At 32.1% G+C, this 12236-nt stretch overlaps 1 protein-coding gene across 14 annotated transcripts in view; it reads left to right on the top strand.

Annotated features, from left to right (window-relative positions):
• Positions 1 to 12236, top strand: part of LOC129749354 (probable phospholipid-transporting ATPase IA) — a 267863-nt gene that overhangs the window by 109849 nt on the left and 145778 nt on the right. For 4 of the 14 annotated variants that reach the window (XM_055744313.1, XM_055744311.1, XM_055744312.1 and 1 more), the window contains exon 2: positions 440 to 884. The exons of the other annotated variants lie outside the window; for them this stretch is intronic. In XM_055744313.1, the coding sequence (XP_055600288.1) occupies positions 782 to 884 (103 nt within the window). In that variant the 5' untranslated portion in view covers positions 440 to 781. The remainder of the gene's footprint in view (positions 1 to 439; positions 885 to 12236) is intronic. 14 annotated transcript variants of the gene reach the window in all.

Below are 12236 nucleotides of genomic sequence, written 5' to 3'. Positions count from 1 at the left end.
AAAAAGTTCACCAAAAATGGTTATAAAATTTTCTACCCTGGCGACAGAAATTGTGAGTATCCTACTCGATTTTCTGAAGTGAAGCCCACTTGTTCATACAAATGGAGACAAACCATAATTGATTCAGTAAATTGTCTGTATCTTCACAAACTGATAGGGCCGCTCATATGACTGTAAGTGGGTCTTTTTATCGAATGTTTACAATCAATAAGCAGAATGTAAACAGTGCTGATACAGTGCATATCCACCTGAAAGTAGTAGAGTGACAGCTATGAGTCACACGTGACAGCGATCAATTGTTTGAAATTGTTTTTTTTTTTAATAGTCTTTTACTCATCGTACTGAAATCGTGCGGGTTCATATGCAAACCTTCAAAATTACCGGGTCAATATTTAAACAGATGATAACGATACCATTTCGAATGTTTCTCAATTTCCAGCTGAAGTGATAAAAATTGAAAATATTTCCCAAACTAAAGTGACAAACAAGCAAACGGGAAGATGCTGAACCACCGAAAGCAACTTGGTTCCATCGAAACAGTGCTGCCGATGTTGATCGATGGAAAATCAAATGAAATCATTCACTCGGCTAAGTTTGTGTAAAAGTGTCCCAAATTTTGTGTTCTCCCCTTTGAAAAAATTGGTTCCCATTGCTCCTCGAAGGAAGAAGCATCCAAAACAAGAAGCCAGTGGCGTATCAAGGATAGAAGTGTTCCCAGTTGTCTGGTGTCAGTGGTCTGTCAAATCGATTGTGATTTATTTATGTTTTCGGGCGTTGGAGAATGCAACAGGCGCGTGATTTTGTCCATGGAGTCACCATCAGAATTCGACGGAGCCGGAACATTCCTCAGTTCTGCTGGAAGAAGAAGGTCCCCGTTGATAGGAGTGAGTATAATAAGCTTAAACCTAGAAATTATCATTAGGGAAAGATTCCACAAAGTGGTAAATTACCGAAAAAATATCAAGTAACTATATCAATCTTCAATTCTAATTTGAAAACTGAAATCTAAATCTGAAACCTGAATCTGAAATCTGAATCTGGAATCTGAATCTGAAATCTGAATCTAAAATCTGAAATCTGAATCTGATTCTGAATTCTGAATCTGAAATCTGAGTTTGAAATCTGAATTTGAAATCTGAATCTGAATTCTGAATCTGAAATCTGAATCTGAAATCTGAATCTGAAATCTGAATCTGAATCTGAAATCTGAATCTGGAATCTGGAATCTGAATCTGAAATCTGATTCTGAAATCTGAATCTGAAATTTGAATCTGAAATTTGAATCTGAAATCTGAATCTGAAATCTGAATCTGAAATCTGAATCTGAAATCTGAAATCTGAATCTTAAATCTGAATCTGAAATCTGAATCTGAAATCTGAATCTGAAATCTGAATCTGAAATCTGAATCTGAAATCTGAATCTGAAATCTGAATCTGAAATCTGAATCTGAAATCTGAATCTGAAATCTGAATCTGAAATCTGAATCTGAAATCTGAATCTGAAATCTGAATCTGAAATCTGAATCTGAAATCTGAATCTGAAATCTGAATCTGAAATCTGAATCTGAAATCTGAATCTGAAATCTGAATCTGAAATCTGAATCTGAAATCTGAATCTGAAATCTGAATCTGAAATCTGAATCTGAAATCTGAATCTGAAATCTGAATCTGAAATCTTAAATCTGAATCTGAAATCTGAATCTGAAATCTGAATCTGAAATCTGAATCTGCAATCTCAATCTGAAATCTCAATCTGAAATCTGAATCTGAAATCTGAATCTGAAATCTGAATCTGAAATCTGAATCTGAAATCTGAATCTGAAATCTGAATCTGAATCTGAAATCTGAATCTGAAATCTGAATCTGAAATCTGAAATCTGAAATCTGAATCTGAAATCTGAATCTGAATCTGAAATCTGAATCTGAAATCTGAATCTGAAATCTGAATCTGAAATCTAAATCTGAAATCTGAAATTTGAATCTGAAATCTGAATCTGAAATCTGAATCTGAAATCTGAATCTGAAATCTGAATCTGAAATCTGAATCTGAAATCTGAATCTTAAATCTGAATCTGAAATCTGAATCTGAAATCTGAATCTGAAATCTGAATCTGAAATCTGAATCTGGAATCTGAATCTGAAATCTGAATCTGAATCTGAAATCTGAAATCTGAATCTGAAATCTGAAATCTGAATCTGAAATCTGAATCTGAAATCTGAATCTGGATCTGATATCTGAATCTGAAATCTGAATTTGAAATCTGAATCTGAAATCTGAATCTGAATCTGGAATCTGAAATCTGAATCTGAAATCTGAATCTGAATCTGATATCTGAATCTGAAATCTGAATTTGAAATCTGAATCTGAAATCTGAATCCGAAATCTGAATCTGAAATCTGAATCTGAAATCTGAATCTGAAATCTGAACTTGAAATCTGAATCTGAAATCTGAATCTGAAATCTGAATCTGAATTCTGAATCTGAAATCTGAATCTGAAATCTGAATCTGAAATCTGAATCTGAAATCTGAATCTGAAATCTGAATCTGAAATCTGAATCTGAAATCTGAATCTGAAATCTGAATCTGAAATCTGAATCTGAAATCTGAATCTGAAATCTGAATCTGAAATCTGAATCTGAAATCTGAATCTGAAATCTGAATCTGAATCTGAAATCTGAAATCTGAAATCTGAAATCTGAATCTGAAATCTGAATCTGAATCTGATATCTGAATCTGAAATCTGAATTTGAAATCTGAATCTGAAATCTGAATCCGAAATCTGAATCTGAAATCTGAATCTGAAATCTGAACTTGAAATCTGAATCTGAAATCTGAATCTGAAATCTGAATCTGAAATCTGAATCTGAAATCTGAATCTGAAATCTGAATCTGAATTCTGAATCTGAAATCTGAATCTGAAATCTGAATCTGAAATCTGAATCTGAAATCTGAATCTGAAATCTGAATCTGAAATCTGAATCTGAAATCTGAAATCTGAAATCTGAATCTGAAATCTGAATCTGAAATCTGAATCTGAAATCTGAATCTGAAATCTAAATCTGAAATCTGAAATTTGAATCTGAAATCTGAATCTGAAATCTGAATCTGAAATCTGAATCTGAAATCTGAATCTGAAATCTGAATCTGAAATCTGAATCTGAAATCTGAATCTGAAATCTGAATCTGAAATCTGAATCTGAAATCTGAATCTTAAATCTGAATCTGAAATCTGAATCTGAAATCTGAATCTGAAATCTGAATCTGAAATCTGAATCTGAATCTGAAATCTGAATCTGGAATCTGAATCTGAAATCTGAATCTGAATCTGAATCTGAAATCTGAAATCTGAATCTGAAATCTGAATCTGAAATCTGAATCTGAATCTGATATCTGAATCTGAAATCTGAATTTGAAATCTGAATCTGAAATCTGAATCTGAATCTGAAATCTGAAATCTGAATCTGAAATCTGAATCTGAATCTGATATCTGAATCTGAAATCTGAATTTGAAATCTGAATCTGAAATCTGAATCCGAAATCTGAATCTGAAATCTGAATCTGAAATCTGAACTTGAAATCTGAATCTGAAATCTGAATCTGAAATCTGAATCTGAATTCTGAATCTGAAATCTGAATCTGAAATCTGAATCTGAAATCTGAATCTGAAATCTGAATCTGAAATCTGAATCTGAAATCTGAATCTGAAATCTGAATCTGAAATCTGAATCTGAAATCTGAATCTGAAATCTGAATCTGAAATCTGAATCTGAAATCTAAATCTGAAATCTGAATCTGAAATCTGAATCTGAAATCTGAATCTGAAATCTGAAATCTGAATCTGAAATCTGAATCTGAAATCTGAATCTGAATCTGAAATCTGAATCTGAATCTGAAATCTGAAATCTGAATCTGAAATCTGAATCTGAAATCTGAATCTGAAATCTGAATCTGGAATCTGAATCTGAATCTGAAATCTGAATCTGAAATCTGAATCTGAAATCTGAATCTGAAATCTGAATCTGAATCTGAAATCTGAATCTGGAATCTGAATCTGAAATCTGAATCTGAATCTGAAATCTGAAATCTGAAATCTGAAATCTGAATCTGAAATCTGAATCTGAAATCTGAATCTGAAATCTGAATCTGAATCTAATATCTGAATCTGAAATCTGAATTTGAAATCTGAATCTGAAATCTGAATCTGAAATCTGAATCTGAAATCTGAACTTGAAATCTGAATCTGAAATCTGAATCTGAAATCTGAATCTGAAATCTGAATCTGAAATCTGAATCTGAAATCTGAATCTGAAATCTGAAATCTGAAATCTGAAATCTGAAATCTGAAATCTGAATCTGAAATCTGAATCTGAAATCTGAATCTGAAATCTGAATCTGAAATCTGAATCTGAAATCTAAATCTGAAATCTGAAATTTGAATCTGAAATCTGAATCTGAAATCTGAATCTGAAATCTGAATCTGAAATCTGAATCTGAAATCTGAATCTGAAATCTGAATCTGAAATCTGAATCTGAAATCTGAATCTGAAATCTGAATCTGAATCTGAAATCTGAATCTGAAATCTGAATCTGAAATCTGAATCTGAAATCTAAATCTGAATCTGAAATCTGAAATCTGAAATCTGAATTCTGAATCTGAATTCTGAATCTGAATTCTGAATCTGAATTCTGAATCTGAATTCTGAATCTGAAATCTGAATCTGAAATCTGAATCTGAAATCTGAATCTGAAATCTGAATCTGAAATCTGAATCTGAAATCTGAATCTGAATTCTGAATCTGAAATCTGAATCTGAAATCTGAATCTGAAATCTGAATCTGAAATCTGAATCTGAAATCTAAATCTGAAATCTGAATCTGAAATTTGAATCTGAAATCTGAATCTGAAATCTGAATCTGAAATCTGAATCTGAAATCTGAATCTGAAGTCTGAATCTGAAATCGGAATCTGAAATCTGAATCTGAAATCTGAACCCGAAATCTGAATCTGAAATCTGGATCTGAAATCTGAATCTGAAATCTGAATCTGAAATCTGAATCTGAAGTCTGAATCTGAAATCTGAATCTGAATTCTGAATCTGAAATCTGAATCTGAAATCTGAATCTGAAATCTGAATCTGAAATCTGAATCTGAAATCTGAATCTGAAATCTGAATCTGAAATCTGAATCTGAAATCTGAATCTGAAATCTGAATCTGAAATCTGAATCTGAAATCTGAATCTGAAATCTGAATCTGAAATCTGAATCTGAAATCTGAATCTGAAATCTGAATCTGAAATCTGAATCTGAAATCTGAATCTGAAATCTGAATCTGAAATCTGAATCTGAAATCTGAATCTGAAATCTGAATCTGAAATCTGAATTTGAAATCTGAATCTGAAATCTAAATCTGAAATCTGAATCTGAAATCTGAATCTGAAATCTGAATCTGAAATCTGAATCTGAAATCTGTATCTGAAATCTGAATCTGACATCTGAATCTGAAATCTGCATCTGAAATCTGAATCTGAAATCCGAAATCTGAATCCGAAATCTGAATCTAAAATCTGAATCTGAAATCTGAATCTTGGATGTTTAATCTGAATCTGAAAAGCGCATTTTTTTTCTGAATCTGAATTCTGAATCTGAATTCTGAAATCTGAATCTGAAATCTGAAATCTGTATCTGAAATCTTAATCTGAAATCTGAATTCTGAATCTGAATCTGAAATCTAAAATTTGAAATCTGAATCTGAAATCTGAATCTGAAATTTGAATCTGAAATCTGTATCTGAAATCTGAATCTGAAATCTGAATCTGAAATCTGAATCTGAAATCTGAATCTGAATTCTGAATCTGAATTCTGAATCTGAATTCTGAATCTGAATTCTGAATCTGAATTCTGAACCTGAATTCTGAATCTGAATTCTGAATCTGAATTCTGAATCTGAATTCTGAATCTGAATTCTGAATCTGAATTCTGAATCTGAATTCTGAATCTGAATTCTGAATCTGAATTCTGAATCTGAATTCTGAATCTGAATTCTGAATCTGAATTCTGAATCTGAATTCTGAATCTGAATTCTGAATCTGAATTCTGAATCTGAATTCTGAATCTGAATTCTGAATCTGAATTCTGAATCTGAATTCTGAATCTGAATTCTGAATCTGAATTCTGAATCTGAATTCTGAATCTGAATTCTGAATCTGAATTCTGAATCTGAATTCTGAATCTGAATTCTGAATCTGAATTCTGAATCTGAATTCTGAATTCTGAATCTGAATTCTGAATCTGAATTCTGAATCTGAATTGTGAATCTGATCTCTGAATCTGAATTCTGAATCTGAATTCTGAATCTGAATTCTGAATCTGAATTCTGAATCTGAATTCTGAATCTGAATTCTGAATCTGAATTCTGAATCTGAATTCTGAATCTGAATTCTGAATCTGAATTCTGAATCTGAATTCTGAATCTGAATTCTGAATCTGAATTCTGAATCTGAATTCTGAATCTGAATTCTGAATCTGAATTCTGAATCTGAATTCTGAATCTGAATTCTGAATCTGAATTCTGAATCTGAATTCTGAATCTGAATTCTGAATCTGAATTCTGAATCTGAATTCTGAATCTGAATTCTGAATCTGAATTCTGAATCTGAATTCTGAATCTGAATTCTGAATCTGAATTCTGAATCTGAATTCTGAATCTGAATTCTGAATTCTGAATCTGAATTCTGAATCTGAATTCTGAATCTGAATTCTGAATCTGAATTCTGAATCTGAATTCTGAATCTGAATTCTGAATCTGAATTCTGAATCTGATCTCTGAATCTGAATTCTGAATCTGAATTCTGAATCTGAATTCTGAATCTGAATTCTGAATCTGAATTCTGAATCTGAATTCTGAATCTGAATTCTGAATCTGAATTCTGAATCTGAATTCTGAATCTGAATTCTGAATCTGAATTCTGAATCTGAATTCTGAATCTGAATTCTGAATCTGAATTCTGAATCTGAATTCTGAATCTGAATTCTGAATCTGAATTCTGAATCTGAATTCTGAATCTGAATTCTGAATCTGAATTCTGAATCTGAATTCTGAATCTGAATTCTGAATCTGAATTCTGAATCTGAATTCTGAATCTGAATTCTGAATCTGAATTCTGAATCTGAATTCTGAATCTGAATTCTGAATCTGAATTCTGAATCTGAATTCTGAATCTGAATTCTGAATCTGAATTCTGAATCTGAATTCTGAATTCTGAATCTGAATTCTGAATCTGAATTCTGAATCTGAATTCTGAATCTGAATTCTGAATCTGAATTCTGAATCTGAATTCTGAATCTGAATTCTGAATCTGAATTCTGAATCTGTATTCTGAATCTGAATTCTGAATCTGAATTCTGAATCTGAATTCTGAATCTGAATTCTGAATCTGAATTCTGAATCTGAATTCTGAATCTGAATTCTGAATCTGAATTCTGAATCTGAATTCTGAATCTGAATTCTGAATCTGAATTCTGAATCTGAATTCTGAATCTGAATTCTGAATCTGAATTCTGAATCTGAATTCTGAATCTGAATTCTGAATCTGAATTCTGAATCTGAATTCTGAATCTGAATTCTGAATCTGAATTCTGAATCTGAATTCTGAATCTGAATTCTGAATCTGAATTCTGAATCTGAATTCTGAATCTGAATTCTGAATCTGAATTCTGAATCTGAATTCTGAATCTGAATTCTGAATCTGAATTCTGAATCTGAATTCTGAATCTGAATTCTGAATCTGAATTCTGAATCTGAATTCTGAATCTGAATTCTGAATCTGAATTCTGAATCTGAATTCTGAATCTGAATTCTGAATCTGAATTCTGAATCTGAATTCTGAATCTGAATTCTGAATCTGAATTCTGAATCTGAATTCTGAATCTGAATTCTGAATCTGAATTCTGAATCTGAATTCTGAATCTGAATTCTGAATCTGAATTCTGAATCTGAATTCTGAATCTGAATTCTGAATCTGAATTCTGAATCTGAATTCTGAATCTGAATTCTGAATCTGAATTCTGAATCTGAATTCTGAATCTGAATTCTGAATCTGAATTCTGAATCTGAATTCTGAATCTGAATTCTGAATCTGAATTCTGAATTCTGAATCTGAATTCTGAATCTGAATTCTGAATCTGAATTCTGAATCTGAATTCTGAATCTGAATTCTGAATCTGAATTCTGAATCTGAATTCTGAATCTGAATTCTGAATCTGAATTCTGAATCTGAATTCTGAATCTGAATTCTGAATCTGAATTCTGAATCTGAATTCTGAATCTGAATTCTGAATCTGAATTCTGAATCTGAATTCTGAATCTGAATTCTGAATCTGAATTCTGAATCTGAATTCTGAATCTGAATTCTGAATCTGAATTCTGAATCTGAATTCTGAATCTGAATTCTGAATCTGAATTCTGAATCTGAATTCTGAATCTGAATTCTGAATCTGAATTCTGAATCTGAATTCTGAATCTGAATTCTGAATCTGAATTCTGAATCTGAATTCTGAATCTGAATTCTGAATCTGAATTCTGAATTCTGAATCTGAATTCTGAATCTGAATTCTGAATCTGAATTCTGAATCTGAATTCTGAATCTGAATTCTGAATCTGAATTCTGAATCTGAATTCTGAATCTGAATTCTGAATCTGAATTCTGAATCTGAATTCTGAATCTGAATTCTGAATCTGAATTCTGAATCTGTATTCTGAATCTGAATTCTGAATCTGAATTCTGAATCTGAATTCTGAATCTGAATTCTGAATCTGAATTCTGAATCTGAATTCTGAATCTGAATTCTGAATCTGAATTCTGAATCTGAATTCTGAATCTGAATTCTGAATTCTGAATCTGAATTCTGAATCTGAATTCTGAATCTGAATTCTGAATCTGAATTCTGAATCTGAATTCTGAATCTGAATTCTGAATCTGAATTCTGAATCTGAATTCTGAATCTGAATTCTGAATCTGAATTCTGAATCTGAATTCTGAATCTGAATTCTGAATCTGAATTCTGAATCTGTATTCTGAATCTGAATTCTGAATCTGAATTCTGAATCTGAATTCTGAATCTGAATTCTGAATCTGAATTCTGAATCTGAATTCTGAATCTGAATTCTGAATCTGAATTCTGAATCTGAATTCTGAATCTGAATTCTGAATCTGAATTCTGAATCTGAATTCTGAATCTGAATTCTGAATCTGAATTCTGAATCTGAATTCTGAATCTGAATTCTGAATCTGAATTCTGAATCTGAATTCTGAATCTGAATTCTGAATCTGAATTCTGAATCTGAATTCTGAATCTGAATTCTGAATCTGAATTCTGAATCTGAATTCTGAATCTGAATTCTGAATCTGAATTCTGAATCTGAATTCTGAATCTGAATTCTGAATCTGAATTCTGAATCTGAATTCTGAATCTGAATTCTGAATCTGAATTCTGAATTCTGAATCTGAATTCTGAATCTGAATTCTGAATCTGAATTCTGAATCTGAATTCTGAATCTGAATTCTGAATCTGAATTCTGAATCTGAATTCTGAATCTGAATTCTGAATCTGAATTCTGAATCTGAATTCTGAATCTGAATTCTGAATCTGAATTCTGAATCTGTATTCTGAATCTGAATTCTGAATCTGAATTCTGAATCTGAATTCTGAATCTGAATTCTGAATCTGAATTCTGAATCTGAATTCTGAATCTGAATTCTGAATCTGAATTCTGAATCTGAATTCTGAATCTGAATTCTGAATCTGAATTCTGAATCTGAATTCTGAATCTGAATTCTGAATCTGAATTCTGAATCTGAATTCTGAATCTGAATTCTGAATCTGAATTCTGAATTCTGAATCTGAATTCTGAATCTGAATTCTGAATCTGAATTCTGAATCTGAATTCTGAATCTGAATTCTGAATCTGAATTCTGAATCTGAATTCTGAATCTGAATTCTGAATCTGAATTCTGAATCTGAATTCTGAATCTGTATTCTGAATCTGAATTCTGAATCTGAATTCTGAATCTGAATTCTGAATCTGAATTCTGAATCTGAATTCTGAATCTGAATTCTGAATCTGAATTCTGAATCTGAATTCTGAATCTGAATTCTGAATCTGAATTCTGAATCTGAATTCTGAATCTGAATTCTGAATCTGAATTCTGAATCTGAATTCTGAATCTGAATTCCAAAACCAAAGTGATACAGCTTTTGAAAGAAAAATTGAACCATTAAAACAGTCGATCATCAACCAGTCTTTGTTTTGCTTACCTTTTGCATATTTGTAGCGTTAATTTCTAATATTATTATTCTTTAAAAAATTGTAGTTTGTATTTTTATCTTATTAAATTATTGAACATAACTTGATAAAATTAGTAAATATAATTAGTGTAATAGTAAATATAGTATAATGAATCTCTTCAAAGGAAATTATTTTCCATTGAGATTCATATTGTTGTCAATTTAGTTAAATAATACATTTCCTCTCACGACATTAAACAATTTTGTGTTCTCAGCATGATTAAAATTTGCTCGCGTTAACTTTTATTATTCATTGCTGCCAGACATGCTGAGAACAGTAGCGTCCATTACCAGGGGGCTCAATTGAGCCTTTTGGTGTGGGGGAGTGTGGTGGGCCGCTACAAAAAAAAAAAAAAAAATTCTGAATCTGAAATCTGAATCTGAATCTGAATCTGAATTCTGAATCTGAAATCTGAATCTGAAATCTGAAATCTGTATCTGAAATCTTAATCTGAAATCTGAATCTTAAATCTGAATCTGATATTTGAATCTGAATCCTCATTGTGAAATCTGAATCTTGGATGTTTAATCTGAATCTGAAAAGCGCATTTCGATGATTTGTATTTATTTAATACTCTTAACTCATTGAAAATCCTGAAGGTTACACCATATTGAAATTCAATTACGTCTGTTCAATGTCACTCGTGTGAGCTACCTTATATGCTTGTTTGCATCTATGCACAAATGCGGCGAATTTATGAGCCGCCGCACTCTGCTGCCCAATTGGGAAAATTACCCATTATTTGTAGTATGGCGTATGGCCCTATTTATGCTCTGATGCATTCCTGTTACGTATAATACCTGTACATTACCTTTGAAAGATGCATTTTATAGGCATTCTCATTCTCTCTTTCCATTGCGTTCCGTCAATGACATCAGAGCAAAAACAATGGGCTCGTCAAGCATAAATGCATAAAAAGGTATTACTGCAACGAGCTTTGTTTTTATTGCTCTTACGTAATTCGAGCCAAATCTAAAATTAGTTTGTAGTAAAAGTCGAGTTTAAAAAAAAATTTCTGATTGAAACTTTCAGAGTAGATTTTGAAAACAGAAATCCTGATATATAAATATAAAAAAATATGGTTGAAGGATAACAATACTCCTCCTTAAAAGTCTTCAACACAAAAAAACATAATGCTTCAAGAATGAGCATTATAATGCATATGCCTTCTAAGCACCGTAATGACCTAAATACTCATAGAGCCTTCTTCCGCACGTTTGCCTTGACTCATCCGAGAGTAAAAAGTACAAGAATGTCCTGCAACGAACATCTTTTAAGAAGCCCTCTTCCTTCATACATATATGAAGCGTGTGCCACGGCAATGACTTTTACCGGGCCACCTTCCGGAACCTACAACTTCTTTTACAATGTTTATGTTTATGTCTTCTCTGCTGTTCCAATCGAAACTCTGGAATGAAATCCTGCGTTTGCGCAGTTGAGTTCTAAAATCTCTCCGAAAAAAATAGCGGAATCCGGGACCACTATCTATCCGGTTACCCTTGGGTAAGGTTCCATTCCACGTTCCTCCTAGCAAGGCCATCACTGATACGAATGACGGCGGTGTCCTTAAATTGATACTTACAGGTTTGTCACTGTGTCTGTGAAGCACACAACCTGTGACATTTGCTTGCCTTTTACTGCGTGCGGGAAGGAAATAGTTGAGTACCGAGTTTCTGTGGAGAAAGGGGAAATCAAAGAGGAATTCGAGCAAAAACAAATCCTGGTTGGCGAGCGAGGATTCACCAATACAGCTTTGCCCATGGATGAGTTACTTGAAGAGAGTGTATGCGTGGTTGCTTGATTAATGATCGAATTGAAATTGGCTTTGATAAGGTGATCCATTGAATTTAATGAGGTTGAAATTTTTATTATCATTTTGAGCAAGTTTT

This window comes from Uranotaenia lowii, chromosome 2 (genome assembly GCF_029784155.1).
Source record: "Uranotaenia lowii strain MFRU-FL chromosome 2, ASM2978415v1, whole genome shotgun sequence".
Classification (NCBI taxonomy): Eukaryota; Metazoa; Arthropoda; class Insecta; order Diptera; family Culicidae; genus Uranotaenia; species Uranotaenia lowii.
This window is presented reverse-complemented; position numbering and strand designations above follow the sequence as displayed.